General features: G+C 39.4%; 1 protein-coding gene across 3 annotated transcripts in view; it reads left to right on the forward strand.

The window, feature by feature from the left end:
• The window catches only part of ZC3H13 (zinc finger CCCH-type containing 13), a 45,406-nt gene extending 22,014 nt beyond the window's left edge, over positions 1 to 23,392 (forward strand). For 2 of the 3 annotated variants that reach the window (XM_054271450.1, XM_054271451.1), the window contains exons 8-20: positions 98 to 295; positions 1,746 to 1,919; positions 4,708 to 5,018; positions 6,028 to 6,492; positions 7,479 to 7,661; positions 10,749 to 11,292; positions 11,980 to 12,083; positions 12,529 to 13,545; positions 14,412 to 14,921; positions 17,922 to 18,077; positions 18,686 to 18,886; positions 21,959 to 22,122; positions 22,704 to 23,392. In XM_054271450.1, the coding sequence (XP_054127425.1) occupies positions 98 to 295; positions 1,746 to 1,919; positions 4,708 to 5,018; positions 6,028 to 6,492; positions 7,479 to 7,661; positions 10,749 to 11,292; positions 11,980 to 12,083; positions 12,529 to 13,545; positions 14,412 to 14,921; positions 17,922 to 18,077; positions 18,686 to 18,886; positions 21,959 to 22,122; positions 22,704 to 22,874 (4,198 nt within the window). In that variant the 3' untranslated portion in view covers positions 22,875 to 23,392. The remainder of the gene's footprint in view (positions 1 to 97; positions 296 to 1,745; positions 1,920 to 4,707; positions 5,019 to 6,027; positions 6,493 to 7,478; positions 7,662 to 10,748; positions 11,293 to 11,979; positions 12,084 to 12,528; positions 13,546 to 14,411; positions 14,922 to 17,921; positions 18,078 to 18,685; positions 18,887 to 21,958; positions 22,123 to 22,703) is intronic. The other variant, XM_054271452.1, reaches the window with a different exon arrangement.
• The last annotated feature ends 1,795 nt before the right edge of the window (positions 23,393 to 25,187 follow it).

Raw genomic sequence — 25,187 nt, forward strand, 5'->3', positions numbered from 1 at the left:
TATGTTATAACTTTCTTGTCAATGTCTGAGAAATTATTGTTTGAAATAGTTGTCAACTCTTCATTTTTATACCCCCACCCTGTTAATTTCTCTCTAGGAGTTCTAAAAGTACTCAGAGTAAAAAGAAAGGTCCTCGTACCCCTAGCCCTCCTCCTCCAGTACAAGAGGAAACTCCCCTGGGGAAAAAACACAAGGAGAAACATAAAGCAAAAGAACGTTCAGAAGAAAAGGCAAGGGACGTGAAAGAGAGAGGGCGTGACTTTGAAAGGCACAAGGAGAAAAAAGAGAAGCAGAGGTAAGTTATGTTGCATCATTAGCTTTTAACTCTAACCTTGCTTTTAAAATTAAATTCTATAGAACACTGAATAATAAGGGTGGTATTACCTACTTTGCCAACAATCTTTTCAGTCCTCAGTGAAGTATTTTCAGTATGTTATGTAGGTGGGTTGATAGACTATAACTAACAGATTGGTAGGTTTTAATTGCATTACTTAGTAAGTTTGTGAAATGCCTCTTTGAAAGCTTCATTATTTCTCAAGGGTTTGGATCTTCACCAGTGGAGCAGGTTGCTTGCCAAAATCTTTATTGAAGTCATTCACTGCTCTGATTGCATGCTTTTCTGAAATCTTAGAGGACTGATATCTTCACAAGTTGGCAGTGTGCATTTAAACTCTCCCTAATCTTCAGTAGGTTCAAGTATTTTTGAGGTTGTCAAAGACTAGTGACATTTTAGAATTGCTTCACTTTTGCATTTATGCATACTTATTTATTAAAAAATGGTTGGACTGCTATGACTATTCTGTTATTTCCTGGAGCATACACGTCCACTTAAGCTGAAAGATACATGATCTGCATTTTTATGTCCTGACATGATCTGCATTTTTATGTCCTGAATTTTCCTGATGAAAGTAGGGTACATGTTGTGAAGTTGTACTTTGTAACTGGCATAGCAGACTAAGGATTGGAAGAGCAGTGAATCATGCATTTTTAATTGATTAAATAAATTCCACCATACTTACTTGAAAGTATTTTATTTCTCTCATGATTGCACAATCCATTACTGGAAGGAAGTCACAAGCAATAGAAAGGAACATTCTAGGTAGTGCTGAAAGCACCATGACAGTACTTGTCTTATCATTGTACTATAAGCAGGTATTGCTGTGGTGACTACAGCCTTGTAGTATTCTGTTGGATTTTTGTCATTTTTTTCTCTGTTTTTCACTGTTGGATTTTTGTCATTTTTTTCTCCTACATAATAAAAATGAAGTTGAAATGTCAAATTTCTTTGAGGTATGGTCAGTGAAATAGTTGAAGGTTTTAATGGATTGCTTTCATTCACTTGCTGCTGGGATTAGCCTTTAAAAATATGTTTGAGTTTGGAGCTGCGTAAATAAAGTTCTGATATTACAGAAATTTTTTAATAAGGTAGCAAAATATTTCTCCATTGGTAAGAATTCTGATTTACCACCACATGAAATGTTAGGTAAAATTACAATAAGGTTTTTTTTGTTTTACCATGTTCTAGTTTTTACAGTCCAGTGTAGCAAGAAATTTAGTGCATGTCTTGCATTCTTGAGATTTGCTAGCTTAAGGTAATTTCATATGTGAAATCATCACAAATGACTGTATAACATACAGTAATTGATATGGTAATCACATGTTCTGTCTTGGAAGTGTCTGTAGTTTCTTAGAATTGTGCTAATGCCTCTTAGCCTGTTAAACAAGCTGCTGTTTGTGTTTCCCAGGGATCCATCTGAAAGCTCCCGTCGACAGAAGCGTTCTCCCAGTCCTGCAGATCACTCTGGCAGTAATTCTTCCCCTTCCAGGGAGTACTCACCACCCGCTGCAAGGCGAAAGCAAACCTCCCGCGCTCCAGCCAAGGCAGCCACTCACAAACATAACTTCTCACCCTCGCGCAGGTGGGAGGTCAATTCTGTGGATTTTATTTCCTTTAATGCTTCTGCTTTGGAAACTTCCTCTCTTGGTTTGACTACCTGTTTGTGAGTCTGTTGGGAATGTTTGTGCCTCAAACACTTAAGCTCTGAGACTTTTTTTTTTTTTGGCAATGTTACTACATGGAGGGTATCTGTCATGCAAATGTTTTGCCTTCAGGTAGAACTTCAGAAGTCTGATATGAGATACTGTCAGTCTGTGAGCCCTTGGGAACTTTCTTCCTCCCTAACCTTCCCCTTTTTAAGAAGTGAAACGTGGAAAAATATTTTACGTTTTAAATTGGAAACGGACAGAGTTTTTCTCTTCTAGAATGGGTAAAATGATACACAGGTCCTGGTTCTGCACTTCTTTCTTGAGAAGCAGGCACAACTGGCTAAACAATGCTGTACAAAGCTTCTTGCAGGAAGTTTTAGGGAAGGTGTCATATCTGTTAGTTCTTGAGACTTTGAAAAATGTTTTACCATCCATTAAAAATGGAGTAGGCTCCTTATTTTGGCCTGAAAGAGTATAAGCTCAGGTTTAGGATGACAGTGCTAAATACTACTGTAGTCCCATGTTTGTATAATGGAAAGCAAGGCATTCTTATTTTCTGCACCTCTGTTGAAGCGTGGGGGAAGCTCCAGACGTCATACATATTTCTGCATGCTGATTTATCAAAAGCAAAATAAAACCCATCCATTCAGCAATCCAAAGAGTTGTAAGCAAACTGTTTGGCTCTTGTGGTGACTCCGTTCAGCTGCAACAACATTGGATTGTTGTGTGGTAGATGTGACTGCTGGACATTTTTGCTATATTGGATTCTTCATAGAGAAGAGAGTTCTTCTTGGAGCAGTAGTAGGGAGTCTGCAAAACATCTCTTTTGTACTCTTTTCTCTGTTTTTTAACTTACTCCAGTGTCCTGGTTTCAGCTGGGGTAGAGTTAATTTTCTTCCTAGTAGCTACTGCAATGCTGTGTTTTGGATTTAGCATGAGAACAAGACTGATAACACACTGATGTTTTAGTAATGATTACCACAGTTTCCCACACGCTGCCATTGAGCAGGTGCACAAAATGCTGGGAGAGAGCATGGCCAGGACAGCTGACCTGAACTGGCTAAAAAGATATTCCATACCATAGAACATCATGTTCAGTGTATACACTAAGGGAGTTGGCCAGGAGCATCCAATTGCTCCTCAGGGACAGGCTGGGCATCAGTTGAGGTGAGCAAATATGTTGTACATCACCATTTGTCTTGGTTTTCTTCTTTTTCTCTCTCTTTTTGTTATCTCCCTTTTGATTGATATTATTGTTACCATCATGGTTGTGTTTTACTTTATTTCAGTTTTTAAACTGTTCTTGTCTCAACCCACAGGCCTTACTTTTTCCCCATTCTTCTCCCCACCCTGCTGGGTGTGGGTAAGGGAGTGAGCAAGCAGCTGTGTGGTACTTAGCTGCTGTCTGGGGTTAAAGCATGACATCCAGTATTTTGCTCATCACTGCATGCTTGTATCAAATGTTATGCAAGGGAATGTTAAGCAGGGAAGATAAATGAGCCTTCTGCTAGAAGCAGGGAAGGCTATTTGAAATATTTTGTCTCCATACCATTAAAAGCATTCCATGGAAGCCAATCTTGGTAACTCTGAGTCTCAAAATAATGATTTCACAGGGAAACATAAGTGTAATCTTAGTTTAAAGACAGTAAGTCATGAAAGTATTTTGGATTCTGTCAGTCATATCTAACCTTGACAGAATTTTGCATTGACTACTTTGGAAGTTTTACTACTAATTCCAGGTTATCTGTTTCATTTGCGTATGAATTGTCATCTTAGAGGCATGCAGGCTACTTGTTTCCTCAGGAACAGTGGGATTTTTGAAGATACGTTGTCCAGTGTGGCTTTAAAACTCCCACTCTTCTCTTTGTCAGCTCTAGAGTTTTGTGAAGTAGAAGGGAGTTGGAGTTAAAGACAGTATATATTTAATGAGAAAAGATATTTGCAAGTTACTTTGGTGCTGATAAGGGGAAAAATACAGCACTACTGAGCCTAAAGACTTGAAGTGTGTTTTTGCCCACGTTAGTCATATTATGAGGAAATTTTTCATAGTTGTGTAAGTTATCTTTTGTTGGTGACAGAATTTCGAAGATTAGAAATATTTTGTGTACGTTTTCTTATTCTATCAGATGTGAGTTTTCCATGTTTGTGTAAATAGTTATGTTGGCTAACATTTTAAATAGGTATGTGTGTGGTTTTTCTGGACCTAAGAACTATTTAAAGATCAGTCCTTACAATAAAAGGTATTTAGAAGTGTATAAGGAGAAGACACTTTTTTTGTAAAAAAAATTCAATGCTGTTGTAAACAAAAAATCTTAGTTACACCTCATAAAAATGATCTGTGTAGTTTTATTATGAACTCCAAAAACTATTTTATATTGAAGAAAAATTGGTTTTTGCTTGGCAATGGCAAAGAAGATACTGATTTTTTTCCTGACTCCTTCTTCCCTTCCCCTACATTCTGGTAGCTGTGTAATACAATTTTGATTGGAGAAATTTTTCCTGGGCGTTAAATAAACAATATTCATTTAAAGATAAACCTATTTTGAAAACATATACTTGCCATCCTGGAGGGAAGCCAAGTTTGATGTTTTATAGAAACAGCACGTATTTTCAGTGATCAGAGGGTAGAGAATACAAAAATTATTTTATTTGCTTTTTTGTATGGTATGTCAAGAACCTTTTAAGTCAAATTATTATGCCTGTTTTAACTCTTCCTTGCAGGTCTGCTTCTCCATCAGGTCAGCATCATTCTCCCATATCCTCCAGACATCACTCCTCGTCCTCACAGTCAGGCTCCTCTGTTCAAAGACATTCTCCTTCCCCACACCGTAAAAGGACTCCTTCTCCGTCCTATCAAAGGACAGCCTCCCCGCCTGCAAGGCGGTCATCTTCCCCCTACCCCCCACACTCTTCCTCTCCGCCTCAGAGGAAGCGCAGTCCTTCGAGACACCGCTCTCCTGCCAGAGACAAGGGAAGGCACGATCGCGATCGGACTTCACAGTCTCATGACAGGCGCCACGAGAGGCGGGACGGTATGAATGAAAATAGCACTTCGGGGTGGTTTTTGTTTGTTTGCAAATTGCATTTTGAAACTTGATTTTCAAATTGTGGCATTGTGTGCACCCGTCCCAGTGGCTGGGAGTTGAAGAAAATACTGGCTGTGTTTACTCTGGCTGTGCTGGTGATGCTGTTTGCAGGTACTGTGTAATAACGTACCCCTGGCAGAACTGCTTATGTAGGCTCAACTGATTGCAAAGGTGCTTGAAGGTGTCTGTGTAGGTGTTCTGTGTGTAATGCAATGGTGGTGTCAGTAGGAAAGGGATTTTCACAGCAGACTACATCGAAGTAACTATTATTCTTTTCTGGGAGGTGCCCAAATCCAGTCCCCACTGATTGCTTTCTATTGTCTCTGTAATTGACATTAAGTGAGGTGTCTGCAAAGAAACAGTCATTCCCTCTGTTTGGGTAATATGAGATGAGCAAACATGCTGTTTGCCTCGAGAGACAGATTACAAAGAGTATGTATGTCAGCTGTGTTTTAGACTGGCTGTAAGCTTACCTTTCTATTGCAGTAATATTATAAATACGTTGTAGAAAAAGCCCAAAACAAAACAGACCCCCAAACCAACAGATTTCAGCAGGGCACCTGGGGCCTTACAAGTTGTCTAAATATAGCACAAATGTTTTGGGAGTGTCTCTGTGTGTGTGTAGAAAATAAGAGGAATCCATGATCAGAGGAGTAATGACCCTACCTTAAAATTTTTGAAGTGCTCTTGCTCTTTAGTATGTTTGACATTTATTTTTATTATTCTTACTGTGTTTTGAATGGGTAAATATCTGTAGAGATTCGTATTCAGAATAAGATCATTAAAACTTACTGAATGTGTAGATGGATAACCCAGCATGATCTTGTTCTATTTATGTATTAATTTTGATTTGGTAAGTGTATTTTGAGTATGTTATTTTAGTGTCCTTTGTGTGCTAAATATTTGCTTGCTCAGATTAAGCCAGGTGTATAACATTCCTTTGAATGTTTTACAGAAACAAGAGGGAAAAGAGAAAAAGAAAGAGAAACAAGAGATGATCGTGACTATGACCAAGAGCAGAGTACCTCCAGGGACCACAGGGATGACAGAGAGTCTCGTGATGGGAGAGACCGGAGGGACACGAGAGACACCAGAGATCGGCGGGAGCCGCGGGAATCCAGAGATACTCGAGACTCCAGAGACACGCGGGATTACAGCAGGGACACCAAGGACAGCCGTGACCAGAGGGACTCTCGCTCCACGCGAGACTCCCATGACTACAGGGACAGAGAGAGTCGAGATGCCCATAAAAAGGATGACCAGTATCAGGATGACTTGCGTAGCTACGGGAGATCCCATGGCAGAGAGGAGAGCTCTCGTGCTGAAACAAGGAATGACTCCAGAAGTGACTCCAGAAATGAGAGCAGAAGTGATAGAATTGGCAGAAGTCGAGGCCGAGGTCCAGAATTATCTGACAAAGGTATTGCGTAATTTAAAAAATTAATGTGTCCCTATCATTGAAGATTGAGCATTTGCATTCATACTGCCTTTTTTGATATTTGATATGCAAGTACTGCCAAATAGTTCATGCTTTTAAAGCTGTGTTCAATTCTGTTGACATTAAATTAAAACTGTTGTTGAAATTTATAGCACTTCTGTCTTCTCCATTCAATAAAGTGGCAAAACATTGGTATTCTGCCATCCCATTTTAAAACAAAGCCTAACCCTTACATCACTCTGTTTAATGTTTCTGCAACCCTAGGTTTTCCCATTGGCTACAAATACAAGATGCTGATCTGTAGTGGAAAATTCATAGGTGGTAGTGCATCTCAGAGCACTGGGCAGTAGGTTTCTTATGCTCTTTCAAAAACAACTGCATGGTGTGTGGTGCCTGGAAACCATTTCTCACACACACCCACCTCTCCCTGCTTCACCACCCTGCCCCATCTGCTTTCCAAAAAGTGTGACTTTATTCTTTAAAATGGTTTCTGAGGTCTGATGCATTAATAATAATAATTATAAAAAACAACAACTTTTAATAATCAATAATTTATTTTGCTTTTTCAGGCTTGTTATAACATTTTCATTGGGGAAATTATGTGCAGTTTTTACAGGAGAATGATCACTGCTTTCTCTGCCTATTTTTGCTGCACTATTAGCTTACAGCCTATTCAGAATAATTGTGAACTGGCTTTTCGACTGATACTTCTAGTCAGGAGACCTCATACTATGACCAGGGCATGAGAATTCAGAAAGTCTTGATTTTGCAGTTTGAAAATAATAACTTTAAACAGTTAAAACATATGAAATTTGAGTTGTTGGCTAAGTAGAGTTTGATGTTAAAATCTTCAGCCCATGAGCAGCTAATTCAAATTTATTAGATGTTAGTACATCAGTTGGTATAAAATATCAGTGGATTTCCTCATATGTGGAAGCTCATGTTTTGTGTTGCTCCATGTCCATTAGGAAGTCGGGGGACCAGAGGATCCCAGGCTGATGGTCACAGCAGTAGTGGGAACTACCACGACAGCTGGGAATCGAGGAGTAGCTACGCTGATCGGGATCGCTATGACAGTCGTGATCAAGCAAGGGACTCGTCCTTTGAGAGACGACACAGTGAACGGGATAGGCGTGACAACAGAGAAAGAGGTATTTATTTTAACGTCTGGTTTTACTCATACATCTCTAGTCAAATGTACATGTATGAATGTGTGGGTTTCCTTCCTTTTTGTATCTTGTTCTGCCCCCACACCAATTCATAAATAGCTCATCTGACACCACACACTGACACTACTCCTATCCTTTACATAAGATAGCTTCTGTTGGAAGATCATTCATTGGCAGTGTATGCAGGAATGCTGTCACCTGTTCTCCAGCCCTATGGCTAGGTTTTGGCATCTTCTGTGTTTATTCATCCAAGTATTATTAAAAAAACTAAACTTCAAGGGATCTCATTGTACAACTGCATTGCCTCCTCCTCCACTTCGTGGTTCACAAGCATGTTAAGCTTAGAGTCATGATTGCGTTTTGTTACTGATTCTGTTTGCCTGTATAGAAACATTATGTTTTTGTTCTGTAAATTGCTTGAGTGTGTTTTGGGGAAGGCCTAAACTAGACTGACAATTATAGACTACTTGCTACTAAAGTAAGTGACAGTTTAAATTTATGCTTAATTCAAATATTTATTGTCTGGGAAGTTGAATAGTGATGAGTGCTTTGCTATTGTCAATAATTATTAACTAAGCATCAATACAGATACCAGTGATCAGGAAAACAGTATGCAAGACTTATTTTGACATAGTATGCAAGATGTCAGACTTCTGTACCAGAAAGTGCACGGTGTTGGCTTGAAGGAGCTTAGGACCAGATTATGCTCTGGAATATATTTGTATTGCTCACCAATTAAGAGAACAGGAGGTGTTAGGGAAATGAAAATAGCATGAAAATTGAAAGAGGAGCTGTGAAGACTAAACATGAAATTACAGTGGGTTATTTTCTGCCTTGAATTTTGATTTACAGGTGACAGATACATTCTAGCTGCTGTGTAATTTCAGTTTTTCAAAGAGCTATTTTGTATGCCACTTCAAAAGATACTTTTTAGCCTATTGAAACAGATCTGTTGTGGCTTGTTCCTGTGAAAGGCTCTGCTTCGGATTCTCTCTCATCTTCAAGGCAGGATTTCAACAGACCTAAACTCCAGGCTTCCTTTTTCATGTCAGCTGAAAAATCCTGAAGACTGAACATGTCCTGGGGGTTGGCTTTTGCAGTCTGGCTTTCATCTTTTTCACCTCCCCAGCCCAAATAAATCACACAGATATATATAGTATAATTCTGTACTCTTCATATCTTAGCAAGTTTTTAATTTATTAAGAAAAAGAGCAAATATCCACCCAAAAAAAACCCCAAAACAAAACTCCAAACCTACAGAAAAAAAAGTTAGAAATAAAAGCAGGCAATGACAGCAAAATACATTTCTAGGAGGGAGGTTTCTTTGAATCGGTTGTGTTTCCCTTTGAGGGGAAAAATAGAGAGCATAAATTCAAAATTTGTTGTCTTCTTCCTTAAAAACTTAGATCGCTTTTTGTAGTAGTAAGTCCTCAGATTTACAATTCAAGACAGTTTCCCTAATTAGACTGCAGTTTTAGTGTCTGTCATTCTGAGAAAAATTGAGATATATTTTGATTCTGTGATATCCAAGGAGTATGATTTTTAAATGCAAGCTTGCAAATTTGAGCTGTCTTTATTCAACTAAGGCAAATATGCGAGTGTTCCAAACAACCTCTGGAGCAGTACTTCAAAAAATGAAGTCACATAAGAAGTGCTGACTAGCTGCATTTAATTGTGTAATACACTTGCAGTGTTTGATTCACATAAGACTTTCATGTGGATGTTTTGTCACCAAAACTGACATAACAAATAGGTGTTACAGAACTTCTTTATAAAAATCTAATACTTGGTATGCAGAGTAAATCATATTACAGTGCTGTAGGCCCCATTAAAAAATGTGAAACCTGTTCACAGAACCGATTGTGTGGATTGATGGTTTAGCTTTTTAAAAAGGCAGAAATGTCACTCAGCTTTGCTTTTAATTTTATGTGGTAACAGGGGAGCACTAAATCATTGTTAATTCACTCAAGGATGAAAATTGATTAAACTGATGGAAATGCACGTTTTATTGATTTAGTTCTGTCCAAACTCTGCCTGCTCACGCCTAGTGGACATTGTCTCAATTTACAGCAAAGTGCACTCAGCCTCAGAGTAATGGACCGAGAAATACCAATCTCTGTTCGTGCCATTTTCCCCTCTTTTGTGTAGTGTTCTTCTATATATGTTGTAGGAAAATAGTTTTATTGATTTGTTGTGGCTCAAATACTACTAATGTGAGCATAGAAATTGCTATGAAGTAGTCAAAACTTATAGAAATGCTCAAAAATATCCAAAATACAATGAAGAATACATAGATAAGTCTGTGGCGAATGAATACAATTGGACAAATCAGATTTCACTATCCTTCTGGATCAGTCATTTTCTACATGTTTAGTTTTCCCTCTGACTCTAATCCACTGTCTGAACAACAGGAAACTCAGATTCTAAACTGTAAGACTCTGGAATGAACACAAATGAAAACTTCTGGCAGCTCTGCTTCCCCTATCTCATCCTTGTCTCTCCCTCTTGTAGATTTGGTTGTGTGTTTCTGTGCAGGGATCTCGTCTGTAATGAGACAAGCCAATATTTCTAATTTTGCAGAAACTTTTACTCTGTGTAAACAGCTTGAATCCTTGTAAAGTACTTGATTCCTAATAGATTTAGGAAGTAAAATCTTTGTACAGAAGTCTTAACATTTCTTATGCATGCATTCCCTCCTAGCTTTTTAAGATTTTATACCAGATTTGGAATCACTGAGTAATGCTATAGTAATAGCTACATTGTGAGGCATACATTTGTCTTTCGAAGCTATTCAGAAAAATCCAGTAAAAAAGTAAAGATTTTTTGGCAACTTTCGGTTAAGTAGGCAAAGCCCTCTTCCTAAATGTTGAAAAATTCTTTCAGAATTAGTTCTGCTTTTTGTCTTCCTTCCTACCCAAAGGGAATATTCAAATTTCTGCAGGGAGTTGCTTTTCATTTAATGCAAACCAAGATCTAGATTGTCAAGACAAAGGCTCTTTTTTTATTAGTGCAGGGGAAGCTGTGTATATCTGTTTAGCACTTGGTAATCAAACCTGCTTGTGTTTGCAGATCAGAGAGCAAGCTCGCCGGTACGGCACCAAGGACGGAGTGACGATCTCGAGCGGGATGAGAGGAGAGAGGAGCGAAGGGTGGATCGGTCTGATGACAGAAGAGATGAAAGGGCCCGGGAGAGAGAGCGAGAGAGGGAGAGGGACCGAGAGAGAGAAAGAGAAAGAGACCGGGAAAGAGAGAGGGAGAAAGAAAGAGAGTTGGAACGAGATCGTGCTCGGGAACGGGAGAGGGACAGAGAGCGGGACAAAGACAGGGAGCGTGAGCGGGACCGAGACAGAGACCACGACAGGGAAAGGGAACGAGAGAGGGAGAGGGAGAAGGAGCGGGAGCGAGAGCGGGAGGAACGAGAAAGGGAGCGAGAACGAGAGAGAGATCGGGAGCGGGAGCGCGAAAGGGAGAGAGGTCGGGACAGAGACAAAGAGAGAGACCGCCAGAGAGACTGGGACGACAAAGAAAAAGGAAGGGAAGACCGCAGGGATAAGAGAGAAGATACTCGAGAAGAAAGAGGCTCAAGAGATGTCCACGAGGAAAGAAAATCCAAGTGAGTGGATCTAAATGTTACTTCAGTCAAAGAAAAAAAAGGTAGTCTTTTACTGCTGAATTTGGTAAGTTAGTAGACAGGGGAGTATCTTAAGGAAGAAGACAACCTATTTATGCATAGGCTTGGTCTGGGGCTATCTCCCCTGCATCTGTGTGGCACATGCTGGTAGCCTCCAGATTGGTACTATGCTGGTGAAGTTATTCCAGTGTTTTGTTAGTGCAGAATCATGGAACTGCTCATGAGCTAAGAGTTGAGTCTGACAATGTAATTTTCCCTTTTATGTATTTTTTCCCTTTTATGCATTGTCTTGCCTTTAATAATACAGTCTCTAATGGAAACATAGTAGAAAACTCTGGTACATTATGAAGTCTGAAATTCAAATAGCAGCCATCTGGGTCAGGGTTTGTGACTTTGTTAATTAAATTTCTTTGGAATATGCATTACCCTTTGTACTACCAAATTTCCAACACTGGAAGGCTACCAGTGAAGGCGTGAAAAATATCCTCAGTGTTGTCTTGTGCTTCCTTTAAGTGCATAGCTGTTACTTGGAATGGCAACTTAGGAAACTACAGAACTTCATGACATCTTTAAATGTCTTCTGTATGAGGTGCTTAGACTTCAGGAATTGTATTGATGATAAACTCAAAGCGTCCTGAAGAAATTTGATGGTTTTTGTTCCTTTTGCAGGAAGCGTCACAGAAACGAAAGCAGTCCAAGTCCCCGTCAATCACCCAAACGTCGCCGTGATCATTCTCCTGATAGTGATGCCTACAACAGCGGAGATGATAAAAGTAAGTGGGAGTGAGCTCTCTCTGCAGCTGGGCACAGGTTATCCTCTGTCTATGGAAAATAACTTGCAATTTTAAACACATAAAACATGGGGAAAGTTTTGTAACTGTTCTCCATATTTTTATGAGCACAACAATTTTTCTTCATCTTTATTTGTCATTTATCTTCATTTTGTCACTATGTGCTATGTCTACAAGGTGATAGTGACTTCCACATCTTCTGTGTAAGGTGCATGTTGGAAATTGGAAATTGTCTTTTGCTGCTGCAGCAGTAGAAAAACCTAAGAAATCTAACTGAAGTAATGGGCTATGTGTTTTAATGGACACTTTTTTTTGGCATGCAGAAGACAGCAAATGCTCACATGTTCTTCCTACACAATAAAGGCTATGAAAAAATGTTCTTCTTAGAACAGGATGTTCTTTTTCTCATTTCCTTCTCATTTTGCAGATGAAAAGCACAGACTTCTGAGCCAGGTTGTTCGGCCGCAGGAATCCCGGTCACTGAGCCCCTCTCACGTCACGGAGGAGCGGCAGAGTCGCTGGAAAGAAGAAGAGCGAAAATCGGACAGAAAGGAAAGTTCCCGACGCTATGAAGAACCAGAGTTTAAAGAGAGAGTTTCTTCAGCAGATAAGCAAAGAGAGCAGCCAGATGCTTCAGAAGGTTCCCGGTCCAGGGTTCAGGAAAATCTTGGACACCGTCCTTCTGAAGAAAGAGATGCTTCTGATAGAATGCACGATGACGGCAAGAAGAAATCTAAGATACAGAAAAAGACCACAAAGAAGAAGAAAGATGATGACAGTGGGGTGGAAAGGTACACTAATGAACCAGCAACCGAGGAAAGCCAGGTCTTTTCCCCTAAGAAAGGTCAAAAAAGAAAAAATGTGGAGAAAAAGCGGAAGAGATCCAAGGGTGATTCTGAAGTTTCTGACGAAGAAATTGTTCCACATCATAAAAAGAAAAAAGGCCCAAGAACCCCTCCTGTAACTAAAGAAGAACTGGTTGAGGCACCACCTGAGAAAGCAGTGGCAGAAGCCCCCACGAAAAGAGAAGATACAACATTTAGTGACTGGTCAGATGAAGATGTTCCTGAACGTGGTGACATTGTTGTTCCAGAAAGAACCGCTGACGATTCCCACAGAAAAAATCACAGGACGAGGGTAGAAAAGGTGGAAGCCCCTCATGTTACGATAGAGGATGGAGCACACCGTAAGCCTGTGGACCAGAAGCGCAGCAGCAGCCTCGGCAGCAATCGGAGCCACGCCTCCAGCAGGCTCAGATCCCCCTCCAATGAGTCAGCGCATCGCAGTGGAGACGATCAGACTGCACGGAAGAGGATCCTGCACAGTAGCTCTAGGGACAGGGATAGGGACAGGGACAGGGAGAAGAAGAGCTTAGAAATCACTGAAAGGAAGTCCCGAATTGATCAGCTGAAACGAGGGGAGCCCAGTCGCAGCACATCTTCAGGTAATGAGATATATTTTAGTGAGACTGACCTATCATTCTGTGTACAAGTCCCAAATTGTTCTTCATGGCTCTAATTAGTGTGATAGGAGAGGGAGGTCCTGTCTGCATTTCACTGTAAAACTAGAATGAATTAAGATTTCTGCAAGTGTTAATATATTTGAAAAGCTGATTCTCAGTGGGCAGGATTACCATTTTGTTTACACCAAAACATTCCGTTGGATTTGGTTCATGCTGTCTGGGGAAGGAAGTAAATTGTAGGACAGAAAAACCTCATAGAGAACATGCTTGTGCTAACAGAACATTTAAGTAATTTTATCATCTTAATAATGTTCTTAAATTCGTTATTAGAGTTAATTTTGGTATAGAAATTCCTGAAATTATGCAAAATTACGTACATTTTTTTATGGTTCCTGTTAGGCATACTTTTAATGCACATGGAAATCATCTTCATTGCAAATCAAAATAATCACATTTTTTTGTGTGTAGTTGCTGTGAAAAAAAAAAGGTAAAATATTTTAAAACTGAAACAGCATCAATACAAAAATATTTTCTTCTGAAAGCATTTTGGTTCTCTGTTCTTCTCATGGTTACATGCCTGAAATTATTTTTCTGAATTCATCATTTGTTAACTAAGGCATTTGTAGCTTTTAAAAGACATGTTATAAAAATTTGGTAGTGGCAAAAGTTACTTCGTGTTTTTAAGTAAGGTTAAATCTTCTAAGGCAATGTGAAAGCATTGTTAATTTGATGATGGTTCTTTTGAGAAGTATATTTTCATTCCTGAATCTTTAAAATGCTTTGGTCTAGTAAAATGGTATTACATTTATGTGTCACAGTCATGCTTATATATATAATCTTTTATCCAGATCGTCAAGATTCAAGAAGCCACAGCTCAAGAAGAAGTTCCCCTGAGTCAGATCGTCAGGTTCATTCCAGATCTGGGTCCTTTGATAGCAGGGAAAGGCTCCAGGAGCGAGATCGACACGACCACGATCGGGAACGAGAGAGAGACAGGAGAGAGGGGAGGCAGAGGGACTGGGACCGAGATGTGGACAAGGACTGGCCGAGGAGCCGGGAGCGAGACAGACTCAGGGAGCGAGAGAGGGACAGGGAGAAAAGACGGGAGCTGGAGAGAGAGAGGGACCGACAGCTGCCTGATCCTGCTGAAAGGGAGAGAGACAGAACTCTTGACATCTCCTCTCAAAAGGAATCAACAAAGCACAGTGAAACAAAACTGGACAGAGATCACGAAAAGGAGTTTGATGGTGCTTGCCGGGACTCAGCGGCTTCAGAGAAGGAGAAAACAGACAAAGATTTAGGACCTTCACAAGGCTTTGAAGATGGAAATGAGGCCGAAAAGGTAGAGAGTCTGGAAGGTGAGCTATTCTGGGAAAGAACCTGGACTAACAAGTGTTTTATTCTTTCTCTTTTAGCATAGTGCTAAGTAGAATAATTTTTTACTGAAAAGCTTATTGGCTTCAGCTTCTCTGCTGTGGAAGCAGACAATGAGAGAAATCTGATGAGCGTCTTTCTTATTGTTAGTTATGTTAGTGCTATTTCTTAATTTCTAGAGAAGTCTTGAGGCAAAGAAGCATAAATTATCCAAGCTAATTTCACAAAAATGCAATGTTTCTGAATAAGCAGTTTACTAAAAGATAACACCAAAATTTAATTGCCTTGTTATATCATTTTAAGATCTATTTCTTATTTTGGGAGTGACAGGTAATGAGTGAAAAAGAAAGAATGTGGCCTTGGAACTGTTTCTTAGGGGATTTTTTCTGCCAGAGCCCAATTATCATAGAACCGTTTGTCTGATTAGTAGGTGAAGCATATGTATGGCTTGGCACAATAGTCCCAATATAACTTTCCTGAGGTAATCTTACAGATCTTTCCAGATCTAACCTTATCTGAGGTGATCTCAGTAATATCAGCTGAAAATGCAGCTTTGTTTTGCTGGCCCTAATGATACTGGGGTAAGTGTGCTTAGAAAGGGGCAAACACTGACAAATTCCTAGCAGTTTGTTACATGGATTAGAAGCTTGAGCTTTGCTAGAATAGGGAGTTGGGAAGTGCTTTTACATGAACAACATAAAAGAAAGAGTCTAAATCCAGAGTAACTGGCGTATGTTATGGTTATGCTCATTGTGTTTGCTGTTCTTAGTAAGAATTACTTGTAGTGTTCATTGTTGAGTTGGGCAGTTAAATCAAATGCTGTCTCAAGAGCATGGTGAGGAATATTTAGTACTTAGGTCTTGTACCTGATTACTCACAAAGTGGTGTTTAGAGGTGAGAGATCCTGTTGGGAAAGTTTCATTTAAGGAGATTATCTGTGGAGTGGAAGCACTTTATGAAGACAGTATTTGAAATGAGCCTGGAAAAGCCTGATTTTGCTACAATAGACAGAATTAACTGTTTTTAAACTAGAGGAAAAGCATGGTGTGATAAATCTGAGGGTACCATGTAACTTGAGAAAAGAGGTAATGAAAGGCCATTCTTGGGTGCATGACCTGTTTCCAAGGGGGCATCCATAACCATATAGGCTGTGCATGTTAAATGTGTTCTTAGGTCTAGCCTTTCAGTTTTGTTATGTACGCTTTTGTCTGTTTTTCAAAGGTTATGTTCTAAATTCTCTGCAGGTTATCATCTGTAGGGTGTTATGGTATATTTAGGATTTCTTATTTTTTTTTAGGAAAATCTATTTTGTAAAATATTAGATGGCATTCCATTTTATTAAAACATTTTATATAGCATGCTTATGATTTTCTAAGGTTTAGTATACTTCATTATCTTCATTACTTTGTAACTCCTCTTTACATTGCTCCATTCAGTTGAGCTTTTAATGCAGAATTAATATAAAAGTACACTTCCACATAAGTTGTAAAAGGTAGTCTAGAATTTATCAAATTTTTACTTGAAATTCAAAATACAAAATAATTTTTTAAAATTACACATTGAGAACTATGAATTGTATTATTTTAAATTTCTTAATCCAGTAAATTTTTAATGGGTCCAGGCACAAAGTACTGGTGAACTAGTGTATGTGGTATATCAGTGTGGATGCAGCAGATGGATCTTACAGGCAGTGAAAATTTAAAGTTATGAGACACAAAAGGAAATCTAGTGTGTGGATCACCTTATTCTCCTTTCTAAAAAGGAAAAACTTGTTAGAAAACTTAATAGATGGGCTGATGTTAGGAAGGTATGTGGTATTTACTTGGGCAAATTACTGTTGTATATTGTCTTAACAAAATATTTCAGGATATTACTGAATGTATCTATCTTAATGTTTTGAACTTAATGTGTTTGCTTTAGGAGTGGGCTTACAATACCTAAGATGCTATATGCTTCCTCCAAAGCATTGCCAGATGGTCTGAGTAGTTTGTTTATGCTCTACTGGTTTGTCTTTTACTTTTTCCTTGCTGATTTTTAGGTTAGTTGAGGTTACTACTTTTTCTTCCCTTACAAAAGCAAGCCGAAAAGAATCCCAAAGAACAGGTGGGGAACTTAAACTGGAAGCAGTTTCACTCTGGCTGAGGGAGCTGGAAGGTATCAGAATAGTCATTCACAGAGGAGGATCCCTGTCAATTCTGTGCAGTTTGTGTGGCCCAGCTCATTGTTAGTACCCATGGTGGAGAACCATAATAAAGCCTGAGTTTGGAGCAATGGAACTTTTAAGTGCTTGAGTCAGATCTTTCAGTCTTGGAGGTGAGATGATGTCCCTTTTGTGAACTGCAGAGTTCAGTGTTTGAGTGTCTTGTGTTCACAGGTCCTAAGGGATGTTTCCACATTAAGCACATGTATTTGTGTGTGCAGATAGTATGTGGATGGAAAGGAGGGTAACAACTAAAAGATGTTTGACATGGCTTTCTAAAAGCTCTTCTTGTGACTGCTACAAAGAATCTAAAATTCTGTACATATTGTTTCATTCAGGGTACCTGTTACCTTTTGTATTTTGGAGTTTTGTTACTTATTTTAGGGCCTTTGGACTGAATCCTGATTTTAGATTAATATGCTAAAGCATCTGAAAGACTTTACGGCAGTAACTTCATTTTTTATAAACTATTTATTATTGTAAACTTCATGTCAGATATCAGATCATCAACATGGATGTTGTGAAAATGGCCTTCTGTGAGTAGTTTGACTAATACTGCACCAAAAAATTGACCAGTGTATGTAAAATTCAAACTGCTACATTGTGTATGGGAGGTATAACTTCACTGTTTCTCTGGGTTAATACCAGTTTTTATGTTGAATATACTTATTCTTAAAAGCTAACAGTTAATTTTGCTAAGCCTTTTTGTCTTCAGGCAGTGTACAGCACGTTTAGAAAACCAATATGATTGCTTTAAAGCTACAGTATGTATGTGTCTCTGTAGGAGGAGAGGATGAAGCAAAGACTAATGATGTGCAGTCACTGGGGTCTGGTGCTGGAGAATACGAGCCTATCAGTGATGATGAACTGGATGAAATTCTGGCAGGTGATGCTGAAAAGCGTGAGGATCAACAGGAGGATGAGAAGATGCCTGGTAAAAGTATATCAACCCCCTTTTGTGATTATTTGAATATAAAGATTAGATCCGTGTGCACATAATGCTGTTGTGATGTTGACAGTATTTCTGAATTAGGAGTGCAGTCTGTGAGCAGATTCTGTCTATGCTTGAATGCTTTCCAAGTGCATTGGGAAGAATGGAATTGCTTAATTGTCCTAAGTTCAATTGGGTAATCTGGGCTCTGTGAACTACCTTTCTGAGCATTTAATTTGAATCCATCTTAGCATGTTCAGTTGTACTGTGACTTTTCTGAATGCATAAAGAATATCTCCAAACCTGCTGGCTAAGCAGGATCTGAGCAAGCTTTCACAAAGGGATTGCCATAAAAATAAAACAGAATATTAGGCATGGGTTGAGTTTTTTTAATCCATATAGCTTTTTATTTCTATTTCTTTTTGTATTTCTGCCATTTTCCACCCATCCAAGTGAGTTTTGACATTCTTACATGAAAGGTCCAAGAGGTCTGCAGAACAAAGTTTGTCTAATATATATTGCTTTCAGAAGACAGCCGTGTGCACAGCATGTGAAATTCATCAGCTGTAGTAAGGGGTGGTGATGTGATAACTCATTCTCTGTCAATGTTTTTGCAGACCCAGTGGATGTTATAGATGTAGACTGGTCCAGTCTTATGCCAAAGCAGCCAAAAGAACCACGTGAGCCTGGGGCTGCGCTCTTAAAATTCACACCAGGTGCTGTTATGTTGAGAGTTGGCATTTCCAAGCGATTGGCAGGACCAGAGCTCTTCACCAAAATAAAAGAGACATGCCAGAGAGTGTTGGAAAAACCTAAAGGTAACTTCTGCGGGGATCGAACTGTCTTTCTGTGTAGTGAAAAAGTCCTTATGAAATGTGCATTAGTTCATTACTTTAGGTTTCAAAGACCACAGAAAGTGTATAATCAGTATTGTGTGAAAATTACAGAAATGTGATACAGCATCGTGTTAGTCAGATTAGTGTTTTGATTTCAGCAATAGTGAGGAAGTCTAGACTAATAAACAAAACAAAATTGATTTTATCTTAGTGGAATATTCATTTTGTGAGACCATTCGTGCTTTCCTAGCCTAAAATGTATTAGCAGTTTCTTAGAGAGCTAAATATCTTTTCCAGTGAACTGTATTATTATGTAGTAGTAGTATTTCAAAAAAGAAGCAAGATTTCTTATTTTCATTCTAAAGATCCTTTCTAGAATTCATAGGTAGGGGATTTGGATCAGAATGAAAGCACTGAGTTAAATATGTATATTATACCTCTACTAAAAGTGGGAAATACAATAATTTACAGGTTTGGAATTTGAGCAAAGTGTATGTCATAAGACAGGCATGACAAATGGCATAGGCATCAATTGTACTATTGCTGTTTACTACAGTTCTAAGTGTTAGCAGGGCTTTTCCATGAGAAGGAATACTAATTTTTCTCTTTCACATCTCAGGAACTAGTTGAGCTGCTTGCAACAACTTCCATGGTAGAATGGTTCTTTTGGGACTATGAAACATTTGCTTTCTCTAAGACCTCTATGCAAATGATTGCAGGACCTAAATGTTAGAAAATTGTGGCTTAAAAATAATAGTATCTATGGAGCTCATGTTTTTTTACCTCAGTAAATTCTAGATTTTAATTTGAAACAATGCCTTTCACTTTACATTATTCTTTATGCAGTTGTCTTGTTCTGAGAACCTCACAGTTTCAGATAAGTAGCGGGGGGGGAAATATCCAAAACTTCTAGCTCTGCTAATCTCCATCTTGAGCCATTTAAATTATTTAACTGTATGAATTGTGAGCTGTTACACCTGCTGCTACTTTTGTTTTTAATCAAATAAAATACTGAGTCTTTCTGAGCATACAAACTGATATAGTCAAGGTATGAACTGTGTCTCTCTCCCTCTGAGCTTTAACTTCACTGTATACTTCAACAGTTCTTACCAAGGATTCCTTGCAACAGCAACTGCACTGCAGGATCACTCCACCTGGCTGTTCAAAATGATTCCTGAACTAATCTCACCAATCTTTGCATGCTTCCCTAGAAATAAAGTCCTTAGTGATGATAGGAGGCTCTCCAGCACTGCCTTTGGACTGTCTTAAGTATACTTGGATTCAGCAGAACTTTGCTCTGGATGGGGGATTTGAAGTGCCTCTCTTGATTTCACTGTGGTGTGTGGGTGTGCAGTCTCAGACATCAGAGTTGTACACTGCCAGTAGGCTTTCAAGTGTATGCACTTCCTCTGCAGTCTGCCAGGTGAATGTTCTCTGTATAGAGATTACACTACCCCAGCACATATAGTCTAAAGAAAGACACAAATACGGTGCCCTGAAAACTGAATGAATCTGGGCTAGGTGTGCTCAGTGTGTGTAACAGTGCAAATGTAGCATTTTCACTCTGGACTTCGTGGTTGTATAATTTGTCTCCCTGTCTTATTCCTGAGGCTGGTGTTCCCATCTTTGTTCTTGCTGAGGAATAAATTGAAATATTTCTGGTAATACTATTAAATGCAGAAAGTAGGGAAATGATATCTTGTTTCAGGGTGTGCTTTTTAAATTATTTTTTCTTTGGAACCAAAAATCTGTAGTATGTGATGTGATGGTCTTGAGATTTTTAGCTGACTTGCCGTCTGTTATATGCAATTGTTCCTCTAAGGATATGGGCATGCTTACTTGCAAGATATGCTCAGCAAGTATCTGGCATCTGAGAAGACTCTGCAAGCTGTGCACGTTACCTTTGAAGTGGCCTTTTTGTGTCTTGTCACTTATTTCCATTTTTTGATTGTCCATTGAGGTTGTCTTTGACTTCAGAGCAGTTCTCTTTAACCTACTCTTCATTTCATGTAACTTTCTTGTTTCTTTTTACCTTGTTTAAAAACTACTGAGTTTCATCCATGTTCTGAGTGGTTTAAAAAAATGCATCTTTGCCCTCTTCTGTGTTCATACTGCCAAGTTGCTGAAGCAGTCTTTGCTTTTGCCTTTTTTTTTTTTTTGCTTTGCTGTATTTTCCCCAGGGTTCTTCACATCTTGAGTGAGGTGTTAAATTCTCTGCTGAACACCCAGCTTTACTATGTAGAGGCAGCTGGATTGGACTCAGCCATGTACCTTTCCAGCTTTTTGTCTATTACATGACAGTCTTCCTATTTATTGTAAAAGGGCTATAAATCAAGGAGCTCTGGTCTAGCCCTGTGTGATCTTTTAGTCTTTGCATTTCATAGAAACAGACTTGTTGCAGGGCAAGATTCACCTCACAGCCATCTTTTCTAAAAGTGTTCTTTCTGCGCACTGTTTCTTCTGGTTAATGTGTTGAAGGACTGGTCCTGTCACCTTGAGTTCTGTTAAATGCTTTAGGTGAGCCAGTAGGAAGGGGTAGTCCATTGGCAGCTGCTGACTTGTTCTCCAGGTTCATCCACCACAAATGAAAAAATTATTCTAGATAGTTGTGTTTCACTTCTGCATAGGCATACAAAAACAGTGTTGACACTAGCACAGTTACCTGATGTCTTGCAAAGTGAAACTTGGGCTACTTTATGATTAATGCAAGTGGTAAGCAAACACCTTTTGTCCATCACGTCTGACCATAAATCATACCCTGTCTTCTGTCCAAAGCTGTCACTTGACTTTTAGGCTTCCCAGTGATTGCTATCTCAGTATTGCTTTCCAGTGCTGAAACTAAATACAAGGGTATCCATCCTTCCTTTTCCATGGTGAAGGATTTATTAGTGTTATTTTATAAACTCAAATACTCTTTTTTTTTACCAAACCTTGATATTGTTTAGAAGGCAGAAATACAAATAGTAAAAATGTTAAGAAAATTAATATGATTGTATGGTGCTGTTCAAAAATGCCATGTGTACATTAATCTCTGCAAATCTCAATTCTTTTTAGATGCAGAAAACCTTTTTGAGCATGAACTGGGAGCACTGAATATGGCTGCACTTAGGCGGAAAGAAGAGAGAGCAGGTCTTCTCAGCAATCTGGGTCCGTGCTGCAAAGCGCTCTGCTTCCGCAGGGATTCTGCAATTCGGAAGCAGCTCATGAAGAATGAAAAGGCAAGTGGTCTGCTGACAGTGCTGGCGCAAAGTGTGGGAACACAGATGCCCCTAAGCAGAGCTTTTCTCTGAGAGATAATTTTTGTGTTTGCTGTTCTGAAGGAGATCTAGTCCTTTAAATAATAAACTGACTTTTATTTAGAGAGGTTGCCAGATATTTATTTTTTATATAAAATGAGAGCTTAATTTAAATTTTAGACTAGAGCTAGTTCCTGTTTCTTATCATTTTGGTGTTTAAATTCTGGAGATACATTTTCTATATTTAGAGTGTACATAATAAAAATAATTAGGTAAAATATTATTTCAAAGGTAACTGTTGAATGACTTTCTTGCTTAAGATTCCATGTGCTTTTATAAGAATTGTAAGAATCCAAGTTAAAATTAAAACTTCTGCAGTGGCTTGTATGATTTTGTATGCTAGTAGAAAAATCATTAATTCTCCAGGTCTTTTCTTGTGATATGATTAGTATGATTAAACCTGTAATTATTGAGAGTACTTGAGGTTAATTTCCCAGCTTGCATATTAAAAGACATTGTTTTCAGTTCTTCCTTTTTTAAAATTCCATTTCCAATTTCAACAGGGTGCAACAAAACAAACTTACACAAATTCTGCAGCAATGGACAGCGACTTGTTACGGTTGAGTCTACGGTTATTCAAACGAAAGACTGTGTGCCAGGTTCCTGGGCAGGAAAAGACAGAGGACAGCAAAATTCCACAGCCAGCTCTCCAGCAAGAAGTGTGTGTGACTTGAGAAAATGGCTGCAGTGGCTCTTCCTTGATTTTGAGTTGATTTCTCGCTACCAGTGTTGGTGTTGCTGTTTAGAACTGGTGGTTGTAAAGCGGCTCTAGAAGATGAAAGGAAATATTCCATTTGTACACAGTTAAGAGTATTGGTTTTAGATGTGAATAGGAGTGAAAAATTGAGACTTCTGTGTGGAGGTCTTCACAATTTTTGTAATATTGAACCTTACACTGTAACATAAACCTGTTTTATGGTGCATCAAGTGTAATAATGTGAAGATGTCTGGGTTTAGCAGTTTATAACATCAAATGATATTAAACTGAGGAAAACTGTCGGTGTCTCTTTTTCCTTATTATGAATGGGTATATCCACTACCACCTTGGTCCCTCAGTCCACTTCTGAAATTTGTTAAATAGCTGTGAGTCTATTTGCCTTCTTTTTTCCAAATCCTCTTTCTTATAGTAGCCTCTGGTGTGGATTTGGATCAAACTCTAGCTCTTTTCCATCTTTAACATAGGTTTTTAATGTAAAGGAAATTTCTTTTAATTCCTTCTGGACACAAAAACCTAGTCCAGTCAGTTAAGACTCCTTTTTTGTTGATTAAAGAGAAAGTTAAAAAAATAAACTAAACCAAAAAAAAAAAGCAAGCAAAAAAAAAGCTTGCAGAAATTATTTATGACCAGTTTTAGGTGTCTGTACTTATGAGACTAACTGCATTTTGGAAATGCTGCCTGCTTTCAAAAGGACTGACTGATGCATATTGAAGAACATCTGAAGAGGAGCGCAGTCATTGGTCACAGCCAGCAGGGCTTTGTGTGGAAATTGCTTTTCAAACCTGATTTCCTTTTACAATAAGGTAACCCTACTTGGTTGGTCAAGGAAAGCCAGTTGATGTAATCTGCTTGGATTTCAATAAAGTTTTTGGTACTGTCTCTCAAATACCCTTCTGGACAAAAGGGATCTCCAGGACACAGCTGGATAAGCACATCATGCGATAGGTGAGCAACTGCCTCATGGGTCAGGTACCCAGGGTTATAGTGAATGGGGTGACAGCAGAGTGGTGACTGTCACTAGTGGGGCTCCACAGGGCTCCATCCTCAGCCCTGTGCTCTTCAACATCTTCATTAAGGGCTAACAGCTTCCCAGTGATACTAAGTTGGGAGGAACTGTTGATTCCCTGGAAGGCAGAGGGGCCCTGAAGAGAGACCTGGATAAATTAGAGATGGGCAATCACCACCCATGTGAAGTTCAACAGGAGCAAGTGCCGGGTTCTGCACCTGGGATGGGACAGCCCTGGAAGTACAGACAGACTGGGGAATGAGAGGCTGGAAAGGAGCCCCATGGAAAGGGTCCTGGCGGCCCTGGTTGATGGCAGGTCAGGAGTGCCCTGGCAGCCAACCCCGTCCTGGGGTACATCAGGTACAGCATCACCAGCTGGGCAAGGGAGGGGATTGTCCCTCTCTGCTCTGAGCTGGGGTGGCCTCACCTTGAGTGCTAGGGGCAGTATTATTATTATTAACAATAATATTAACAAGACATTAAACTATTAAAGAGTGTCTGAAATGAGGACAATTAGGAAAGTGAAGGGCCCTGAGGGGATGCCATAGGAGGAGCAGCTGAGATCACTTGGTCCATTCAGCCTGGAGGAGAGCGGAGACATCATTGTGGTTTTCAGCATCCTCTGAAGGGGAAGAGGAGGGGCAGCCACTGATATCTTCTCTCTGGTGACCAGTGACAGGACCAGAGGAAACAGCATGAAGCTGAGATGGGAGGTTTAGGTTGGATGTCAGGAAAATATTCCTCACCCAGAGGGTGCTTGGGCCCTGGAACAGCTCTCCAGGGAAGTGGTCACAGCACCAAGCCTGACAGAGTTCAAGAAGCATTTGGACAAGGCTTTCAGGCATATGGTGTGATTGCTGGGGTGTTTTCTGCAGGGCCAGGAGTCTGACTTGGATGATTCCTGTAGGTTCCTTCCAACTCAGGACTTTCTGTGATGATTTTTATATTCTGTTAATTATCAGGGCAGATCAATCCCATGCAGCAGCCTGAGGGTGTTTCACAGTTGCTGAGTTTCAGGAGGTTTTGTATGTTAGCTGTAGAGGCAGTGATCAATTATGTTTTTGCTGGTTATTAAGATTTCAGAGGCATGTTAGGGACTTGTCAAGCCTGGGCTCAATTTTGTAAGAATTGTTTTATTAGAAAAGGGGTGAGGGATCTTTGGATCATACCAGTAAGGTATCTTTAGATAGTCTGTGTTGTCCTCCATATGAAACCAAGACTTCTAAAACCTCAGACTCAGTCTCTGTGTACAGCTCTATACCT

This window comes from Melozone crissalis, unplaced genomic scaffold, assembly GCF_028551555.1.
Source record: "Melozone crissalis strain CALT ecotype California unplaced genomic scaffold, PUWL_Pcris_2 ptg000013l_1, whole genome shotgun sequence".
In the NCBI taxonomy this organism is placed as follows: domain Eukaryota; kingdom Metazoa; phylum Chordata; class Aves; order Passeriformes; family Passerellidae; genus Melozone; species Melozone crissalis.